Below are 21,600 nucleotides of genomic sequence, written 5' to 3'. Positions count from 1 at the left end.
CAAGTAGAAACCGTACTGAAGAAGGGTCACTGGATTTGAGACGTTAACTCTGTTTTCCCTCCAGGATGCTGCCAGACCTTCTGAGTTTCACCAGCAATTTCAAAGCATGTTTCTGATTTCCAGCAACTGCGGTTCTTTGCTTTAGTACAGTCATACAGAGACGCAGGCTCTTTCAACAGCGTTGCACTACACTGCTCACTCAATAGTTGGGTACAGTGTAGAAAATTTTGTAATTTGGCCTTGCAAAATCATTTGAATTGTAGAATCAGTGTGGAAACAAGCCCTTCGGCCCAACAATCCAAAGAGTAACCCACCCAGACCCATTTCCCTGCCCTATTATTCTACATTTACCCCTGATTAATGCACCTAACCTATACATCCCTGAACACTGTGGGCAATTTATCTCCAAAAGAGCATTCTACACAAATCCACCCCATATACCCTATCCCTGTAACCCTGCATTTTCCATGGCTAATCTACCTGGGCACTATGAGACAATTTAGCATGGCCAATCCACCCTAACTTGCACATCCTTGGACTGTGGGAGGAAACCAGAGCAACCCAATGCAGACGCAGAGAGAACGTGCAAACTTCACACAGACAGTCACCCGAGGCTGGAATCGAACCTGGGTCCCTGGCGCTGTGAGACAGCAGTGCTAAACACTGAGCCACCATGCCGCCCCAATGTAGGATCATTTTAAAAATTCTCCGTAGTCAGCATTCCTCACCTTTTATTTGTTTGTGTGTTCCAGAACCCAAAGGTCCTGAGTGAAAATATTTATCCTCCTCTCCCCTCTAATCCTTCTGAAAGAATGACCTTTTAGTCTTGACCCATTAGATAATGGCAGCTTATTGTTCACAGTTGGCCAGTGAATTGTGGTGGTAGTCTTTTACTTTCTGCCTACTTTCTCTTGCTCCTTGATTTCTATAATAGTTTGTAAGAAAGTTTTTATCATTCCTTAATGGAATGTGGGCATCACTAATTGCCCCTTGAACGAAGTGATGTGATGGGGCCATTTCAAAGGCAGTGCTGTGGTCTGGAGTCACATGTAGGCCAGACTGGGTAAGGTTGGCAGATTCTTTTCGTTAAGGTCATTACTGAATCTGATCGGGGTTTATTGATAGCAGTTGTCATTGTCGCTATCACTGAAATTAGCTTAATATTCCAGCTTTATTCATTGAATGTAAATTCCCCCCATTGGTCTAGTGGGGTTTTGAATCCATGGTCTTGATGAACATTAGCTTTGGTCTCTGAATGACTATAATAAGGCAAAGAATTGCAGATGCTGGGAATCGGAACTGTGAATAGAAATTGCTGGCCAAACCTGGAAGCTCTGGGTCGCAGAGTTAACGTTTCAAATCCATTGATCCTCCTTCAGAACAGTTTCTCCAATGGTTTCTGTCTTTACTTCTGCATTCCTAGGTTCTTTACTCAGAGAGTGGTAAGGGTGTGGAACGCCCTGCCTGCAACAGTAGTGGACTCGATAACATTCAGGGCAATTAAATGGTCACTGGATAGACATATGGGTGATAATGTAATAGTGTAGGTTAGATGGGCTGCAGATTGGTTTCACAGGTTGGCGCAACACCAAAGGCCGAAGGGCCTGTACTGTGCGGTAATGTTCTATGTTCTATTCTCAGCCCAGTGACGTTGACCCAATGCCGTCACCTTACACTAAGGGGTTGCGGGGGTGGCCCTGGTGGTTGTTGTACATTACAAAACCAGGTGAGAGGGTTCCACCATCATCTTCCCATTGCACTTCACCTGTTTGTCTTTGTCTGGCAGAGGACTACATTATGAACATTATCCCAGACGTCGACTCCCCAGTGCACCTCCTCAGTCCTAACTGGGGATCTGGAATGCCTAACAGGTTAACTGCGTCATGGAATATCTCCGTTCCTCCGGACCACGTGGCTGAGCTTACTTTTATGAAGCAGTTGATCCCTAAGTGTGAACATGGGCATGTGACCATTGTGATCATCGAGCAGATCAGTGACGGCGTCCACTTGAGCTACAGGGAATCAGACACAATCCCCGAGTCAGTCCTGGAACTGCACCACAGGTTCTGGCTAAACGTGTCCAACTGTGAAACTTCAAGTGGCCAGCTGAGTCTGATGTTTCAGGTGCTGGTACGTGAAGGTAGGAAGCAGTCACACTGAGTCACATCAAATTAACTAAAAGGTGACCTGATTAAAGTAGCACTTCAGTTAAAACCGGCATATTTTATACAATTTATTCACATTCAAAGTATTGACTTTTATTGAAAGCTGCATCTTAACCTGTAAACAGACATTCTATTCAGAGGAAGCTCGATTACCCAAATGACACATGAAGAGAGTATTTTGTTCAGATAATTGAATGTTCAGGTAATCGAATGCTGGGTAGCTCAGTTTAGCCAAGCATTGGGATCTTGTGATCTTGACTAGATAATCCGAAATTCAGATAATCAACAATGCCGGATAATCGAGGTTCCTCTGTACTATGTTTTCTCCAGAATATTTATGTGAACTAATGTTATCCTATATGAGGCTGAACAAACATAAAAGCAACCGGAAGTGGAGACATTATGCTCTGAATTACAAGTAACTATTTTGCTGTAAAAATCCAGTGTTGAATATTTGTAACATGATGTATATAATGTCAGAATTTTTGATTCCAAACTGTCCTAATGGTGTGGTTAAACTAAATTGTCAGAATGACCCCACGTTGTAAGATATAGGAGGAGGAGGAGGCTGCCATTCGGCCCATCATGTTTGCCATGCCATTCAATGAGATTAAGGCTGATCTGATAACCCTCAACTCCACTTTCCTGCCTTTTCCCCAAAACCTTCTGCTTGTTTACTGATTTAAAAATATGTCTATCTTAGATGTTTAAAAGACATTTGAATAGATACACGAATACGAAATGTTTGGTAGAATTTGGGCCAGGAGCAGGCTGATGGGTGTAATAGTGCTGCCCCTTTAATAAGCTTATGCTGTCCTAGGTTTTTTCAAGAGAGGTTGTAAAGGCAGGAGTGCCGATATGTCTGGGTATCAACTTTAAACAAAGGCAGGGGAGTGGCCAGTTCTCCCAGTTCAGGTTGTTTTTCTAGTTTGGTTTGTTATAGCAAGCAGTCAGGAACAGCTGGTAGCAGAGAAGCTGTTACTATGAAACAAGGTTCCATGCTTCAACTGATGTTTCTTGCCTGACACTCCACTCTGCAATCTCTCCTGCCTGTAAGAATCTGAGTTTGAATTTATCATTTGCCAAGGGGTGCGTTTAAGGGATGTGGTAGGGATTGGAACAGCTCCTTTGTTAAGTTGTGATGTTGAGTCAATTGGGTTTTCAAATAGTTAAGTTATTAGCAATTTTTCAGAAGATTTGTAGCTCAGGTTAATGATAAGTATGTAAATTAGCTCGCTGAGCTGGAAGGTTTGTTTTCAGACGTTTCGTCACTACACTAGGTAACATCATCAGTGAGAGTCTCTGGTGAAGCACTGATGGCATGTCCCACTTCCCTATTTATAGGTCTTAGTTTCTTAAGGTCGGTGATGTCATTTGTTTTTTTTGAAAGGAAGGTATATAGGATCTAAATCAATGTGTTTATTGGTGGAGTTCTGGTTATTCTAAATTCTGTTTTCTTTTGTCTGTGCTTCAACTGTAGTGTGTAGCTAAATTCTGTTTTGCTTAAAGCTGAGTGATTTGACTAGCTGCATCACTTCTGGAGTATCCAGTTCACATCTGCCCGAAACATCGAATTTCCTGTTCCTTTGAGATAAAGGTCAACTATGACATCATCAAATGGTTTGAGAGGCTGAATCCTGCCAAAGTATACTCCCATTCAGTTCTGACACTTGCTGGGGTATGCCCCAATGTTAGACCCAGGACATCAATGTAAACAATGCACTCTTCTCATAGGCAAGTTACTGAACAATATTCTCTTTCTGAAACAGATTCGATGGATATTATAACGATTGCTGCTGCTGTCGCTGGAGGTGTGGTCCTTCTCATTGTCATCGCTGTGATTATCTGCTGTGTTAGACAACGGTACGTCCATTCACTCCTCTTCCTCTGCCTTCCCACTTCTCCTTCAAGACTCCTCTCCTTGACAGTGTCCCGCCCAACTGGCTTTAGACGATGGGTGCGGTGTTTGTTGGCAGTCACTTACTTGAATGCTGTTTGGTGATGGACCAACAACAGAATATCTGAAGAGGAGTCATATTGGACTTTCAGTGTCAACCCTGGTTCTGTCTCCACCAATGCTGCCAGACCTACTGAGTTTCTCCAGCAATTTCTGTTTTGTCTTGACAAGAAATCTGAGCTGCTCAAGTCCAGTTTGTACATTTTGGACAATCACTAATAAATTCAATAGGGATTTCTGATTAATAAGGTTAGATCACATGGGATCTAGGGACAGCTGGCCAATTGGATACAAAATTGACTTGATGATAGGAAAGCAATAATAGTGGTAGAGAGTTGTTATTCAAACTGAGGCCTGTGACCAACGGTTTGCCCCAAGGATCAGTGCTTGTTCTGTTGTTCATCACTTATATAAATGATTTGGATGAGAATATAGGAGGATGACACTGAGATTGGTAGTATAGTGGACAGCGAAGAAGGTTATCTAAGAATACAATGGGATCTTGATCCCACATGGGCTGAGGAATAATTGACGGAGTTTTAGATAAATGTTAGGTAATACTTTATGGTAAGACAAAGCAGGGCAGAACTTACATAGTTAATGGTAGTGCCCTGGGAAGTGTTGTCAAACAGAGAGTCCTAGGGGTACAAATACATAGTTCCTTGAAAGTGGGGTCATCAGGTGAAGAATGTGTTTGGCACACTTGCCTTCATTGGTCAGAGCACTGAGTACAGGAGTTGCGATGTCATGTTACAGCCGTACGAGATATTGGTACGGCGACAGTTTGGAGTACTATGTACAATTCTGGTCACCCTGTTATAGCAAGGATATTGTTAAACTGGAAAGAAGTGCAATAAAGATTTACAAGGATGTTACTGAGACTGGGAGGTTTGAGTTTTGAGAAGAGGCTGGATAGGCTAGGATTTTTTTTCCCCTTGAGAGTAGAAGGCTGAGGGGTAACCTTTATTGAGCTTTATAAAATCATTAGAAGCATAAATAAGGTGAACAGTCAAAGTCTTTTTCCCCGAGTGGGGGAGTCCAAAACTAGACGGCATAGGTTTAGGTGGGAGAGGAAAGATTTAAAAGGGACCTGAGGAGCACCTTTTCCACCCAGAGAGTGGTGTGTTTATGGAATGGGCTGCAAACTGAATTTATTATCTCGCCTTCGAAAGCCTCCCACTTGCCAGATGTCCCTTTACCTCTGAACAACCTCCCCCCACCCCATAAACCTTTGAAAGTTCCTGTCTAATACCTTCAAAATTGACCTTGCCCCAATTTAGAATTTTAACTTGTGGATCAGACCTATCCTTTTCCATAACTATTTTCAAACTAAAAGAATGATGGTCGCTGGTTCCCCCAATAATACCTTCAGGGGTCACTTGTTATAATTTAACTCAAGCTTATCCATTCTAATCATCCAACAAGCACACAACCACAATGAGAAGATTGAGGTTACTACTGGCCAACCTAACAAAGCTAAGCAACTGTTAGCTGAGAGCACAAATTCTTTTAAATCAAGAGAATGAAATTTGTGTGCTATAGCAGTGACAAAATGGCATCCACAAAAGTTGAGGGATTTTACGTTAGCTGCAAATGACTTACAACTACAATGTATAATCTCACAGCATGCATGTTCCCCAATCTACCATTCCCACCGAACTGTACAATCAACCCGGATTTGATGAAGAGTGCAGGAGGCCATGCCTGGAGCAGCACAAAACCTGGTGAAGCTACAAAGCAAAATGACTTGCATGTTGTGGTTCTGTTCACCGAGCTGGGAATTTGTGTTGCAGATGTTTCGTCCCCTGTCTAGGTGACATCCTCAGTGCTTGGGAGCCTCCTGTGAAGTGCTTCTGTGATCTTTCCTCCGACATTTGTAGTGGTTTGAATCTGCCGCTTCCGGTTGTCAGTTCCAGCTGTCCGCTGCAGTGGTCGGTATATTGGGTCCAGGTCGATGTGCTTATTGATTGAATCTGTGGATGAGTGGATTGCGCTTCACAGGAGGCTCCCAAGCACTGAGGATCTCACCTAGACAGGGGACGAAACGTCTGCGACACAAATTCCCAGCTCGGCGAACAGAACCACAACAACGAGCATCTGAGCTACAAATCTTCTCCCAAACTTTGGTGACTTACATGCCAAACAGCGAAGTAAGATGCAATAAACTGAGCTAAGTAATTCCACAGCAATAGATTAGGACTCAGCTCTGCAGTTCTGTACAGCCAGTCAGGAATGGTAGTGGATATTTAAACAACAAACCGGAAGCAGACTCTTTCTGAATACCCCAGCCTTAATGATGGGACAGCCCAGCACTTCAGTGCAAATGACGAGAGTGAAGGATGTGCATCCACCTTCAGCCAGAAGTGCTGAGTGACTGATTCATCTCAGGGAGGAGAAAGTGAGGACTGCAAGTGCTGGAGATCAGAGTCGAGAGTGTGATGCTGGAAAAACACAGCAGGTCAGGCAGCATCCGAGAAGCAGGAGAATCGACATTTCAGGCATAAGCCCTTCCTCATGAAGGACATATGCCCGAAATATGGATTCTCCTGCTCCTTGGATGCTGCCTGACCTGCTGTGCTTTTCCAGCACCATACTCTCAATGCTGATTTATCTCAGCCTCCTCCTGAGATCCCCAGCAGTTCAAGAATATAGCTCACCATCACCTCCCCTAGGGCAAAGAGAGATGGACAATAAATCCTGGCCTAGCCAGTGAAGGCCATGAATGGAATTTTAAAAGCTGCATTCCAGGGGAAGCTTGATTAACACATGAAGGACAGAGAAACAAAAGAGTATGGTGATGGGGTTCAATTAAGAAGAATTGGGAGGATGTTTGTGTGGAACTTGAACAGCAGTATGCTCCCTATTGGGCCGAATGTCCAGTAAATACTTTGTAACTTTATAATTAAATGTTGTAATAATGGAGCAAAACTTTAGGAAACTTCTTATCCACTGAACAGGATGAGCGTGGACCAGCAAGATTGCCAAGCCTTCAAGTGCTCCCTTGTCCAAAATATGTCTAAAATTTCCTGTTACGTTTCAATTTCTCCATTTGTGCTCGAAAACCAGCCAAATGTTTCCTGTGTTTGTTGTGGGCGTGACCTTAATCATGGAGTTTGGGAAGGTGGAGACTTTTTAATCTGCTCATCTGAAAGTCGTTTGTTAGAATACCACAAACCAAAATCTGCATTTTGAAATGCCCATGTATGCACCCTTGACCATAGTTGTGTTTACAATTGTCTATATAAATCACCCCTTTAAATAGAAGTCCACACTAGACTAAATAAGGTGCCTTACCCAGTGTGCAATGACAAGGATTTTGTGGAATTTTTAAGTCCAGTCACATTTGGCCCCACTGACAGTCATGGGGATAAGATGAGCATTAGAAACTCTCAAAATTAGTGAAGAATTGAGTTGGTTATATAAACTGTTAGTCCCTGCATTCAAGTGACCTCCAGGCAAGAGCATCATTTTAATGATTGCTGTAAATTAGCCAGGCAAAACCTATCTGATTGATCCCCTGACTTGATTTCAGTCTTGTACCTGTTCACTTGCAGTTTTTATTGTCTGCAGTATCACTCCCCACTCCCCATCATTGCCTACTGAATGGCTTACCCCATGTTTGTTACTCAGCACACAGTCACTTTCCGAGAATGTTTCACATCTAATCTCGTGTGTTCTCTCGGATTATTGCTGGCCAACTCTCTGACACGTCACACCGATTTGATAAAGGTTTCAACTTCACTTCAAAGCAGAAATATTTGTAAATTTTTTTTGCAGCCTAAAAAATACACAAACTTCTGGATGGGTGCAAGTTAATCCTGGTGAATCGACTAAATTGCTACAACCCAACTACAGAATTTTGATACTCTGTATATTAATAATTCAATAGCCAATGACAGAAAGCTGGGTGGGAGGATGATGCAAAGATGTTTCAGTGTGATTCGGAAAAGTGGGTGAGTGGGCACGTGCATGGCAGATGCAATTTAATGTGGATAACTGTGATGTTATCACTTTGGTTGCGAGAACAGGAAAGCGGATTATTATCTGTATGGTGATAGATTGCACTTTCCCCTTTCCCAATGAAACCTTGTACATCAGTCATTCAGGGTAAACATTGCAGATGCAGCAGGTGATGAAGAAGGTAAATGGTATGTTGTCCTTCATAGTGAGAGGATTTGAGTACAGGAGAAGGGATGTCTTGCTGCAATTATACAGGGCCTTGGTGAGACAGCACCTGGAGAATTGTGTGCAGTTTTGGACTCCTTATCTGAGGAAGGATGTTCTGGCAATGGAGGGAGGGCAGTGAAGGATTCCTGAGGTGGCAGGACTGATGTATGAGGAGAGATTAGATCTGTTAGGACCATATTCACTGGTGTTTTGAAAAATGAGGGGAGGGGCGGGTGTCATAGAAACCTATAAAATTCTAACAGGGCTAAATGGTCCCCAGTGATCAGAGAATCCAGAGCCAGAGCTCACAGCCTAAGGGTATGGGATAGGCCATTTAGGACCGAGGTGAGGAGAAATGTCTTCACCCAGAGAGTGGTTACCCTATGGACTCCTCTGTGACAGAAAGCAGTTGAGGCCAAAACACAAAATGTCTTCAAGAAGGAGTTAGATACAGTTCTTGGGGCTAAAGAATATGGGGAAAAAACAGAAACAGGGAGCTGGGATGATCAGCCATGATTGTATTGAATGGCAGAACAGTCTCCAACAGCTGAATGGCCTACTCCTGCTGTAAGCCCCATATATTCTGTGTGTCTGTGTGCCTCATATGGAAGTGAAATCTGAAGGCTACTATCCTCTGCATGGAATAATTCAGCACGATAGGGAGGTCATTTGGATATAAGTGATTTAGATGTGAGCATAAGAGGTTTGTTGGTAAGTTTGTAGGTGACACCAAAATTGGAGGTGTAGCAGACAGTGAAGAAGGTTACCTCAGATTACAACGGGATCTGGACCAGATGGGCCAATGGGGTGAGAAGTGGCAGACAGAGTTTAATTTAGATAAATGTGAGGTGCTGCATTTTGGGAAAGCAAATCTTAGCAGGACTTATACACTTAATGGTAAGGTCCTCGGGAATGTTGCTGAACAAGGAGACCTTGGAGCGTAGGGTCATAGCTCCCGGAAAGTAGAGTCACAGATAGCAAGCTCGTGATGCAGCCAGTGCAGCACAGTGGCTCCGTGGTTAGCACTGTTCCCTCACAGTGCCAGGGACCCAGGTTCAACCCAGGCCTGGGTGACTGTGTGTGTGGTGTTTGCGCATTCTCTCTGCATCGGTGTGTGTTTCCTTTGGGTGCTCTGGTTTCCTCCCACAATCCAAAGATGTGCAGTTTAGGTGGATTGGCCATGTTAAATTGCCATAGTGTTCAGGGATGTGTAGGTTAAAATCATTGAGATATACAGCATGGATATAGACCCTTTGGTCCAACCCATCCATGCTGACCAGATATCCCAACCCAATCTAGTCACACCTGCTAGCACCCATCCCATATCCCTCCAAACCCTTCCTATTCATATACCCATCTAAATGTCTCTTAAATGTTGCAATTATACCAGTCTTCACCACTTCCTCTGGCAGCTCATTCCATACACATACCACCCTCTGTGTGAAAAGGTTGCCCCTTAGGTCTCTTTTATACCTTTCCCCTCTCACCCTAAACCTACGCCCTCTAGTTCTCCTCCCCAGGGAAGAGACTTTGTCTATTTATCGTATCCATGCCCCTCATGATTTTACAAACCTCTAAAGGTCATCCCTCAGCCTCCGACACTCCAGGGAAAACAGCCCCAGCCTATAGGTCAAACCTCTCCCTATAGATCAAATCCTCCAACCCTGGCAATATCCTTGTAAATCTTTCCTGAACCCTTTCAAGTTTCACAACATCCTTCCAATAGGAAGGAGACCAGAATTGCATGCAATATTCCCAAAGTGGCCTAACCAATGTCCTGTACAGCTGCAACATGACTCCCAGCTCCTGGACTCAATCCTCTGACCAATAAAGGAAGCAAACTGAATGCCTTCTTCACTATCCTATCTACCTGCGACTCCACTTTCAAGGAGCTATGAATCTGCACTCCAAGGTCTCTTTGTTCATCAGCATTCCCTCGGACCTTACCATTAAGGTTAAAAGTCCTGCTAAGATTTGCTTTTCCAATGCAGCACCTCGCATTTATCTAAGTTAAACTCCATCTGTCACCTCTCAGCCCATTGGCCCATCTGATGAAGATCCCGTTGTAATCTGAGGTAACCTTCTTCACTCTCCACTACACCTGCAGTTTTGTCATCTGCAAACTTACTAACTATACCTCTTATGGTCACATCCAAATCATTTCTATAAATTCAAAGTTTGTACGAAGATTTGTAGCTCTGGTGCTTGTTGTAGTGGTTCTGTTCGCCGAGCTGGAAGTTTTTGTTGTAAACGTTTCATCCCCTGGCTAGGAGACATCATCAGTGCTGTGGAGCCTCCTGCGAAGCGCTTCTTTGATGTTTCTTCCGGCATTTATAGTGGTCTGTCCTTGCCGCTTCCGGGTGTCAGTTTCAGCTGAAACTGACACCCGGAAGTGGCAAGGACAGACCACTATAAATGCCGGAAGAAACATCAAAGAAGCGCTTCGCAGGAGGCTCCACAGCACTGGTGATGTCTCCTAGCCAGGGGACGAAACGTTTGCAACAAAAACTTCCAGCTCGGCGAACAGAACCACTACATTTCTATAACTGATGAAAAGTAGTGGACCAGCACCGATCCTTGTGGCACTCCACTGGTCACAGGCCTCCAGTCTAAAAAACAATCCTCCACCACCACCCTCTGTCTTCTACCTTTGAGCCAGTTCTGTATCCAAATGGCTAGTTCTCCTGTATTCCATGAGATCTATCCTTGTTCACCAATCTCCCATGGGGAACCGTGTTGAACGCCTTACTGAGATCCATATAGGTGACATCTACCGCTCTGCCCTCATCAATCCTCTTTGTTACTTCTTCAAAGACCTCAATCAAGTTCGTGAGACATGATTCCGCACTCACAAAGCCATGTTGACTATCCCTAATCAGTCCTTACCTTTCCAAATTCATGTACATCCTGTCCCTCAGGATTCCCTCCAATAACCTGCCCACCACCGACGTCTGGCTCACTGGTCTATAGTTCCCTGGCTTGTCCTTACCACCCTTCTCAAATAGTAGTATCATGTTAACCAACCGCCAGTCTTCCGGCACCTCACCTGTGACTATCGATGATACAAATATCTCCGCAATGGGCCCAGAAATCACTTACCTAGCTTCCCACAGAGTTCAAGGGTACACCAGATCGAGTCATCAGGATTTATCCACTTTTATGTGTTTCAAGACATCCAGCATTTCCTCCTTCTAATATGTCCTTTTCCGCAGTAAACACTGATGCAAAATACTCAATTAGTATCTCCCCCATCTCCTGTGGCTCCACACAAAGGTTGCCTTGTTGATCTTTGAGGGGCCCTATTCTCTCCCTGGTTACCTTTTTGTCTTTAATGTAATTATAAAAACCCACTCCCCCTCCCTTTCTGTCCTTCCTGTAGCATTTGTATCTGAAACTTTAAGCTGCCAGTCCTGTCCATCCCTAAGCCATGTTTCCGTAATTGCTATGATATCCCAGTCCCATGTTCCTGGGTCCATCTGCCTTCCCTATTAGGCCTCTTGCATTGAAATAAATGCAGTTTAATTTATCAGTTCCACCTTGTTCTCTGCTTTGTCCCTGACTGACTTGCTTCTTTTCTCAATTAAGTCCTTTAATCAGGGGGAAATGTTAAGTAATAGGATAAGGGAATGGTTTTGGGCGGGATGCTCTTTGGAGGGCTGGTGTGGACTTGTTGGGCCGAAGGGCCTGTTTCCACACTGTGAAGATTCTATGCAATTAGTCTCACTTTCCCCGTACTTTGCCTGATAAATGTTCCGTTTTAGCTTCAAGTGTTTATTCAATTCCTTTTAAACATTCCTTGCCTTCACCACCCATTCAAATGGCTCGTTCTGAACCAGACAAAGCTCCAACAATAACAGCAGCCAAGCCCATCGAAACTGGAACATTTCCCAGGCAGTTAGATTAATTGAGGTTGAATGTAGAAGATGCAGAAGTCTCTCGGTATTTTGGCTTCCTTTCCGCATCAATTTCAGGAGGATTTGCCAGGAATTCTAAAGGGTTGGAGTTTATTGCTCACAGAGGGTCAGCTGAAATGCTGTTTAAAAATTCCCAGTTGCCAAAACATCAGGATTTTCAACCATCTCTCTCTGTCCAAACTCGCTTTACATTTTCTCATCAGCCTGTCAGGGAAACTTATAGTTAGCATGTACATTGAATCTGCAATTGCTGTTTTTGATGAGTTTTGAGGTGTGTTCCCAGTGCAGGAGAGTGATGCTGCCATTTTAAAATGGCTGCTGTGATCTATTGACCTGTGCTGTGTTGCACCTGTCACATGGCCCTATCAGTGGGAGAGAGAAAGAACAGCTTTGTGAGAAAGGTCTGGTAAAACGAAGAAGATAGAGTATAGACATTCATTTGTTCCAAAACTATGATTAATTTATTTCAGATATGCAAGGGGTATACTGTAATGGCTCCCAAACTGTTCATACACCACTACCCATGACAGTCATTCTCCAAGTACAATTGCAGCATTTAAAAGGCATCTTGTTGGGTATGTGAATAGGAAAGATTTGGCGGGATATGGGCCGGGTGCTGGCAGGTGGGACTCGATTGGGTTGGGATATCTGGTCGGCATGGACAAGTTGGACCGAAGAGTCTGTTTTCATGCTGTACATCTCTATGACTATGACTCTATGTCATTAACTCCAAAAGGTTTTGACAAGCAGTTTGAATCTGGAGTACAGGAAATGCTTTCTATCCATCTCTTGAATAACCCAAATTAAATAAATAACCCTAAACCTCTGAGTGTTGGTAAACTGGCCTCTGATTTTCTGGCACCACTCCAAGTGCTGCTCCAGTTTTACAGGTGGTGGCTATACTGTTCTACTTAACACTGTGTGCAATTCTGGTCTCCCTGCTATTGGAGGGATGTTGTTAAACTTGAAAGGGTTCAGAAAAGATTTATAAGAATGTTGCCAGGTTGGAGGATTTGAGCTACAGGGAGTGGCTGAATAGGTTGAGCCTGTTTTCCCTGGAGCATCAGAGGCTAAGGGATGACCTTCAGGATTTATAAAATCCTGAGGAGCATACACACGGTAAATAGACAAGGTCTTTTTCCCTGGAGTGGGGGAATCCAGAACTAGAGGGCATAGGTTTAGGATGAGAGGGGAAAGACTTAAAAGGGACCTAAGGGACAACTTTTGCACACAGAAGGCAGTGTGTATATTGAATGAGTTGCCAGAAGAAATGATGGAGGAGGCTGGTACAATTACAACATTCAAAAGGCATCTGAATGGGTATATGAATTGGAAGGGTTTAGAGGGATATGGGCCAAGTGCTGGCAAATAGGAGTAGATTAGGTTAGGATATCTGGTCAGCATGGACGAGTTGAACTGAAGGGTTTGTTTCCATGCCATATATCTCTATGACCCTATGGTAGGCATTAACCATGAATCAAGCCTCTTGACCTTTTCTCTTCTGTAAGTCCAATAATTAAAAGTATCGGTTTTAAATGAGAAATTGGAGCAGCGGTAGACTATTTTGCCCCTTGGTTCTGTCCAGTTCAACATGATCAACAGCTGATTATGTACCTCAACTCCACTTTCCTGCCCCCTCACGTTTCTCTTAATTTCCATAATGGCCAGAAATCTGTCAACATGGGGGTGGAGGTTGGGGAGGCAGGGTTGGAGAGACTACTGTAATGTCGAGAGCCTGGTTATAATCTGGGAAGCACTGCCTGAAATCATGGCCTTCGATGTGATATTGAATAAGCTTCAGAGAAAGAAAAAGCACAGAGCTACAGGGGTGGAAAGGGGAGAAGAGTAAGACTCCTCATGCAGTGAGCCAGCATTGGCTCCATGAACCAAATGGCCTGTCCCTGTACTGTAACCATTCCACAGGAGCATTTTATCAAAAGTCACTTCTTATTGAGCCTGAACACAAAGCTGGTGACCATAGTGCAATTTGACAGTTTCCCTGAGCAAGTAGTAATCGAGTCTTGAAGGCCCAGTCTTCATATTTGCTTCATAATCCGATTTAGTGGTTATAACATAAGAGATTATAAAGAGTCCTGATCTGCTTGAATTGTTGTATCATCTGTCTCATGAGCATTGCCACAGGGGATCGACTAGTGCACAGAGCGTCTTTTTGATGCCCTTCTGTCCATAGTGGAGCAGTTTCTATTTTAAAGATGGTGAGTTCTCTCCTTCAAAAAAGTTGCTCGCAAATTGATCTCTAAGTTGGGACATTTTATAAAACTCTACAGTGAAGCACCTTTTTAATATTCTGTTTTTCTTCAACCATCCTGACCTTTGTAAAACTTTATCACCTGACTCAGTGTCTGTACTTCAGCAGATTCATTTAGTGTTTTATCGGTAATATATTGTCTCTGTCATTTCTCTAACACATGCTTCTGGTGTCACCAAAGCTTAATTGTAGATCCAATTTGACTGTTTTAGTAGATTGTTGGGATAATCCCTTCAATTTGGCATCTGTTGCTATGGCCCTACTTTGCGGTCCTATTTTTCCAGCGTAATTGCTGTAAATTGACGAATGAAGATCTGAGCTTTCTGTGCAATCACTGATCTGGTTAAACTGGATCAATCAGCACGTTACTCGGTCAGAATGAGATGAGGTGACTCCCTTGATTCTGTCTGTCAGTTGGGGTAAGGGGGTTGCATCAATCTCTCTGCCATCTCTGCAGACTGCAGTTGCTTTATTCTGTTTTATTAACTTGTGCTCTTTAATCAAAGCTGGACAGTTGATTAATCGCAGCAATAACTTCCCCAATTCTTTGAACTGCTTTCTATTGTGCTCTGCCTCCGTTTTAGTTTATGGTTTTCGGCCTGAGGCTAGTAATCAAAGGAAGGCCCGAGAGAGTGACAGAAACGTATGTAATGCATCATTCAAATTACCCGTGTGGTTTAAGTAAACCTTTGTTGCAATTTAAGATCTTTCAAAAAAAAAATGTAGTTAATGTCTTTTCCCTCAGTAATGTTATCAATTTTACATTTAACAAAGCAGTAAATTATTGTAGTTTGTTTATGCTTCCTGGGTATCTAGGTGACTTTTTTTTTTAAAAAGAATTTTCCAGAATTAACTCTGATCTGGGATGAACTGGCGAGACGGATACAAAACTGGTTTGGTTATCAAAGACAGTAGCGATGGAAGGGAGCTTTTCAGAATGAAGATCAGTAACTAGTGGTCCACAGGGATTTGTTGTTCGTAATATATCTAAATGATCTGGAGGAAATGTAGGTGGTCTGATTAGTAAGTTGTGGATGACACCCAAATTGACAGAGTTGCAGAAAGTGAGGAGGATTGTGTCAAAGGATATAGATTGCAGATTTGGGCAGAGAGATAGCAGATGGACTTTGAAGGTGAAGCATTTTGGAAGATCAAATTTAGGTACGAATTGTACAATAAATGATAGAACCCTTAGGAGCATTGACATATAGAGGGATCTGGGAGTACAAAGAACAAAGATAATCTACTGCCAAGGAACAGGCCCTTCAGCCCTCCGAGCTTGTGTCGATCCAAATCCACTGTCTAAACCTATCACCCAATTCCTAAAGATCTGTATCCCTCTGATCCCCACCTGATCATGCATCTGTCCAGATGCATTTTAAATGAATCTACTGTGCCTGCCTCGACACCTCTGCTGGCAACGCGTTCCAGGCACCTACCACCTTCTGTGTAAAGTTCTTTCCGTGTGTATCCCCCTTAAACTTTTCTCCTCTCACCTTGAATGCATGCCCTTGCGTTGTTGTTGTTGTTGTTGTTGTTGTTGTTGTTGTTGTTATTGTTATTGTTATTATTATTATTATTATTATTATTATTATTATTCCTCACCCTGGGGAAAAAGCCTGTCTAAACCCTTCATGATTTTGTAGACCTCAATCAGGTCCTCCCTCCTTCTCCCTTTTTTTTTAATGAAAACTATCCTAACCTACTCAACCTCTCTTCATAGCTAGCACCTTCCATACCAGGCAACATCCTCGTAAACCTTCTCTGCACCCTCTCCAAAGCGTCCACATCCTTTTGGTAACGTGGCAACTAGACTTCTACACAGTATATTAAATGCAGCCGAACCAATGTCTTGTACAATTTTAACATGACCTGCCAGCTGTTATACTCAATACCCCGTCTGATGAAGGCAAGTATACCATATGCCTTCTTGACCACTCTATCCACCTGTGCAGCCACCTTCAGGGTACATTGGATCTGAACTCCCAGATTTCTCTACTCATCAACTTTTCCCAAGGCTCTTCCGTTTACAATGTAGTTCGCTCTAGAAACAGATTTCCCAAAATGCATCACCTCACATTTGCCCAGATTGAACTCCAGCTGCCACTTCTCCGCCCAGCTCTCCGGTCTATCTATATCCTCCTGTATTCTTTGACAGTCTCCTATGCTTTCTGCTACTCCACCAATCTTCTTGTCATCTGCAAATGTACTGATCAGACCACCAGTACATGGTCTGCCCTCTTCCAGATCATTTATGTATATCACAAACAACAGTGGCCCCAATACTGACCCCTGTGGAACACCACTGGTCACCTTTCTCCATTTTGATAAACTCCCTTCAACTACAACTCTCTGTCTCCTGTTGCTCAACCAGTTCTTTATCCACCTAGCTAGAACACCCTGCACACATGTGACTTCACTTGCTCCATTAGTCCAGGTCTACAGATCCCTGAGAGTGGCAACACAGGTTGGATAAGGTCAAGAAGGCATACAGCAGGCTTGCCTTCGTTGGCCAGACCATTGAATATAAAGGTTAGCCAGTTATGTTACAGCTGGACAAAACACTTGGAATATTGCGTAGAGTTTAGGTTTCCACGCTGCCAGATGGACGTGGATGCTTTGGACAGGGTGCAGAGAAGGTTTACCAGGATTTTGCCTGATCTGGGGGGTTTTAGTTATGAGGAAAGGTTGGATAATCTCTGATTGATTTCACTGGAAAGATGGAGGCTGAGGGATGACCTGACAGAGCTCTACAGAATTATGAGAGGCACAGATAGGTTGGAGAGTCAGAGGCTTTCTCCCCAGGGTGTTAAGGTCAACTACAAAGAAAGCACAGGTTCAAGGTGAGGGGGTAGGTTTTGGGAGGGAAGTTTTGCACACAGAGGATGGTGAGTGCCCGGAATGCACTACCAGTGGAGGTGGTGTTAGCAATGGTTAAGGTGTATCTTGATAGAAGTATGACCAGGAGGTGAACAGATGGATGGGTACCAAGTATGGGCAGTAAGTTGCAAGTCTAAATAAGGCTTGGGAATCTGCACAGATTTGGTGGGCTGGAGGGCCTGTTCCTGTGCTGTATTGTATTGAATGCCTTGTCCCTGTCTCAACAGAAGATATGGACAGGTTTGAGATGGTTCAGAATCTGAAATTTTGACCTCCCAATCCACCATTTGCTAAACTTCATCCTGTAACAAAACCATAATTATATTTCTCAAAATGCTGACTCCAGCATTCAATTGTAAGGTTGGCTGCTTGGGAGAGAGGTGTTAGCAGGAGTAATCAATTCCCTGAGGGAATAAAACAGATGCATAGATTTGTATCCCTCTCCACTATTCTACTTGATTCCAATCTGTATTTATCAATTCTCAATGTGCAATGTACATTCCTTGAGGATGAAGGTTTCTTTAATCCTAACCCAAACAGGAAAAGGCAACAACAGTTGACTGCCCTTGGCACGTACTATCCTGGTGTGAGCAGCCGTAAGCCAGGTCAGAGGAGGAAGTTTGTGAAGGGGAGACAGGACAACGAATCGCACATTTACGCCGTGATTGATGAGGACCGTATTTACGCTGATTACTTCAACAAGTCAGGAATGTCGACTGTCCCCGAGGTGGACGTGTATCGTTCTTTCGATGGTCCGATGGGTGAGATGCCACCTTCTCTCCCTCCTCCCCGCAGCACCGTGTCCAAAGACACCTGGCCAGAGGGCATGTCCATGGTAGCCAATGACCTGTATACGTTCTCAGTGAAGAAACAGGACGTGGAGAAGAGTATCCTTGAGAAGGATGAACAAGATTCCAGTTCCTAGCAAACCATTTGCTTGGTTCTAACAAACTGTGTGTGCGTGTACACATGACGACTACAAAGAAATAATATTTTGATGGGCTGTGCCTCCCTGGTTTTAACCTTTTTCTGAATGTGGCAACATTTTGGGGCATTTTTGTTTTGATGTAATGCTCTGCCTTCTGCTTTTTGCTGTGTCTCGTGGTGGGGCTTAGTTCCACATCATCCCGAACATCACCTTTACATCACCTGCACTGTTCACGGCTCCCCTTCAACACAGATAATGGGAAACACAGAGGGAAGTGTTTTAAACTTATAAAGGTACGCCTCCTCTCTGTGGTATTGCTAGGGATGGCCATTGCCATTACACTCATTTGAAAGTGGCATTGCATTCAGCACAAGCCACTTGTCTGTAATTTTATTTTGTCTGCTCATTATCTGTGACTGTAAGTCCAGACTAGCACAAATTCCTTAATGTAGCCCGCTGTAGACACTGAACCTGATCAGCCACTGAACGAGACATTGCATTTGTTCTTTTTATTTCGTATGGTTTGTAATAATTCTTAGATGTCTGGCTCCTCGCTTCACCCAACACTCTCTGAGGAGTGTCCTTCAAACTAATTATAACTAGTTGTCATCTTTTTGAACTGGTTTACCCAGGTCACAGCTTGTCCCAGTTCACATGGAACACGAATGCCCACTGGCTGAGTACAGTGAAGATTCAGTTCCTGCCTCTTCACAGCTAAATCATTTTCAGTTACTGAGTTGCGCAGGAGGCAGATGAGAGTAAAGATTACTTTTTAAATTGTCTTTTTTTTAAAAAAAAAAGTTGTCCCTTTTGTCCCAGAAAACCAAATGATTTATTGCACCTAAAGTGACAGGAGTTTTGTGTTATATATAATTAATGTGTCAGATGTACCTCAGTTTGTACTTGTGTGTTGCAGGCTACACCTATCTAGAGCTTGTATCGGTCAGTACAGTTAATAGAAATGATGGTAAATTCCTGTTGTGTTGGTGACTTCCAAACTCTGTAAATTGTACACTCAGTAACACTCTTCAATCTCTGAAAACCACTGTGGGTGTATCAACATCCAAGGACTGCAGTGGTTCATAAAGTCATCTTGCCACTACTTTCTCCAGGATAACCAGAGATTGGGAATAATAGCTGACTTAGCCAGTCATATCCAAAACCCAGTAATGGCTTGCTAATAATGGTCTAGGTTGGGTGGACCTCTCTGTCTGGTAGCCTATGAAGCACTTGCAAGTGTTGGTGCAGGACCCTGTAGTTCTCAGCACAGAATGTCTGTGTGAATTTTGACATGTTGTACATTAGCCTATCGCAAAGATTTGGCTTGGAAATCAAAACCAGGCAGACTCTCCCGACCATGAGTTACAGAGAGCTATTGGGGCATGAGCACTTAAAGTTATTGGCAACAGAAAGATGCCAAGTGAGCTTTGTGTCTTAGACTCATCAGGACACATGCTAGAATGGCAATTTCCAAAGGGACTAACAACTTATATTGCATGAAAAACAGATTGCTGATCTGTTGGCAAGTGGAGAACGGTTGCCATGGAGAATGCACTAGGGCACAGATAATATTTTGTTTAAATTGTAAGAAGGCAAATCGACTGTGGTCAGGGTGTGCCCCAGGGGAACAAATTTTTGTTTAACTCAAAAGTGCACTACCTGAACAATTTCCTTCTGTCTGCAGAAGGTCTGTGTATGAAAATGTTTAGCTATTAACCATCAATCAGTCATTCAGAGTCCAACTGATGACCTTAAATTGCTTGTTCGTGTCATTTCTGACACACACACAGTTGTTCAGTAAGTGTTGTCCAATTGTAGCAACAAATCCAATGTTGACATCACAATTTTGAGCTCATCCCTTAAATTCCTCGGTCTTTACTGTTAGTAAAACTATACAAAGCCTCTGGCAAAATTAGCAGAGGGAGAAGATCAGAGGATTGCCCTTTAATCATGCTCTTTAAACCAGTGGTGTAAATGTGAAGTGTTTGTCTTTCACTGTACTTTCCACACGACATTTCCCAGCCCCCGATCCTGGAGTGAGTCTGAATTGTTTGTAGCCTCCTGCCTTCATAGATACTATTGGTTACAGCCAAATCCCCACTTTAACCAAGTGTGCTTAGACAGATATCGTGAAACAAGTGGGCGGGATTTGAATTCATGTAAACCCTGGACAGTATATACTGGTAATTTATTTATGTTTTTTTTAAAAAACGCTTGTTTTCAGGCTGCATGTGTAAAATGCTTGGATTTGTGAGACAATGACTCACCAGATGAGACTAATGACAGTTACGTTTTCCAAAAACGTGAAAAAAATAAACTTTTGGAATGATGGATTGCAGTTGCTCTTTGTTTTAATAAAGTCATTTTCTTTTTTTACTGTGGATTTGTCTGTCAATCAATTCTGCCTCAATGAGGGGCCCAGACCTCTTCATCTTCCCCTTTCCCCTTATGACCTTTCAATGACCTTTCCTCAACCAGAAAGTGTTCGAGAGGTGTCACAGGTTTTAGCATCGAGGGGCTGGGAAAGGAGAGGGTGAGGAATGAACAATTGGAAAGGTCTGTGAGGAAGTGGAGGTAGAGATCGAAAAGGTGAATGGGATGGGCTACAGAGCGAAATGAGATGGTCATCAGACAAATGAAGGACTGACGGTGAGTCTAGAGAAAGTGTGAATGACAACCACAGGATTGTTACCAGCAGCTCCTTCCCAAAAGTTGTTACCACCAAATCCCCACTTTGATCAAGCCTGTGAGGATTACGGTGTCAGAGTAACGATGGCTTGCTGCAGCTATCCCAAGCCGTGGTGAGGCCACACCATGAGTATTATTTTTTATTATTATTAGATTAGATTCACTACAGTGTGGAAACAGGCCCTTCGGCCCAACAAGTCCACACCGACCCTCCAAAGAGCAACCCACCCTGACTCATTCCCCTACATTCACCCCTGACTAATGCACCTAACAATTTAGCACGGCCAATTCACCTAACCTGCACATCTTTGGACTGTGGGAGGAAACCGGAGTACCCAGAGGAAACTCATGGCAGACACGGTGAGAATGTGCAAACTCCACACAGAGTTGCCCGAGGTGGGAATTGAATCTGGGTCCCTGGTGCTGTGAAGCAGCAGTGCTAACCACTGAGCCACCATGCCACCCCAATGTGCAGTGTCGGTCTCCTAGTCTGAGGATGGATATTCCGGCTCTTGAGGGAGTCCAGCGAAGGTTCTCCAGACTGATTCCCAGGATGGCAGGACTGACATACGAGGAAAGACTGGATCAACTGGGCTTATACCCGCTGGAATTGAGAAGTATCAGGATGGGGA

At 43.5% G+C, this 21,600-nt stretch overlaps 1 protein-coding gene across 2 annotated transcripts in view; it reads left to right on the top strand.

The window, feature by feature from the left end:
* The window catches only part of LOC132832244 (CUB domain-containing protein 1-like), a 114,256-nt gene extending 93,600 nt beyond the window's left edge, over positions 1-20,656 (top strand). For both annotated transcript variants that reach the window (XM_060850068.1, XM_060850066.1), the window contains 3 exons: positions 1,787-2,140; positions 3,935-4,028; positions 17,893-20,656. In XM_060850068.1, the coding sequence (XP_060706051.1) occupies positions 1,787-2,140; positions 3,935-4,028; positions 17,893-18,277 (833 nt within the window). In that variant the 3' untranslated portion in view covers positions 18,278-20,656. The remainder of the gene's footprint in view (positions 1-1,786; positions 2,141-3,934; positions 4,029-17,892) is intronic.
* Positions 20,657-21,600: the final 944 nt, after the last annotated feature.

This window comes from Hemiscyllium ocellatum, chromosome 34 (assembly GCF_020745735.1).
Source record: "Hemiscyllium ocellatum isolate sHemOce1 chromosome 34, sHemOce1.pat.X.cur, whole genome shotgun sequence".
Classification (NCBI taxonomy): Eukaryota; Metazoa; Chordata; class Chondrichthyes; order Orectolobiformes; family Hemiscylliidae; genus Hemiscyllium; species Hemiscyllium ocellatum.
Note: the sequence above shows the minus strand (reverse complement) of the source record. Positions and strands in the feature narration are given on the sequence as shown.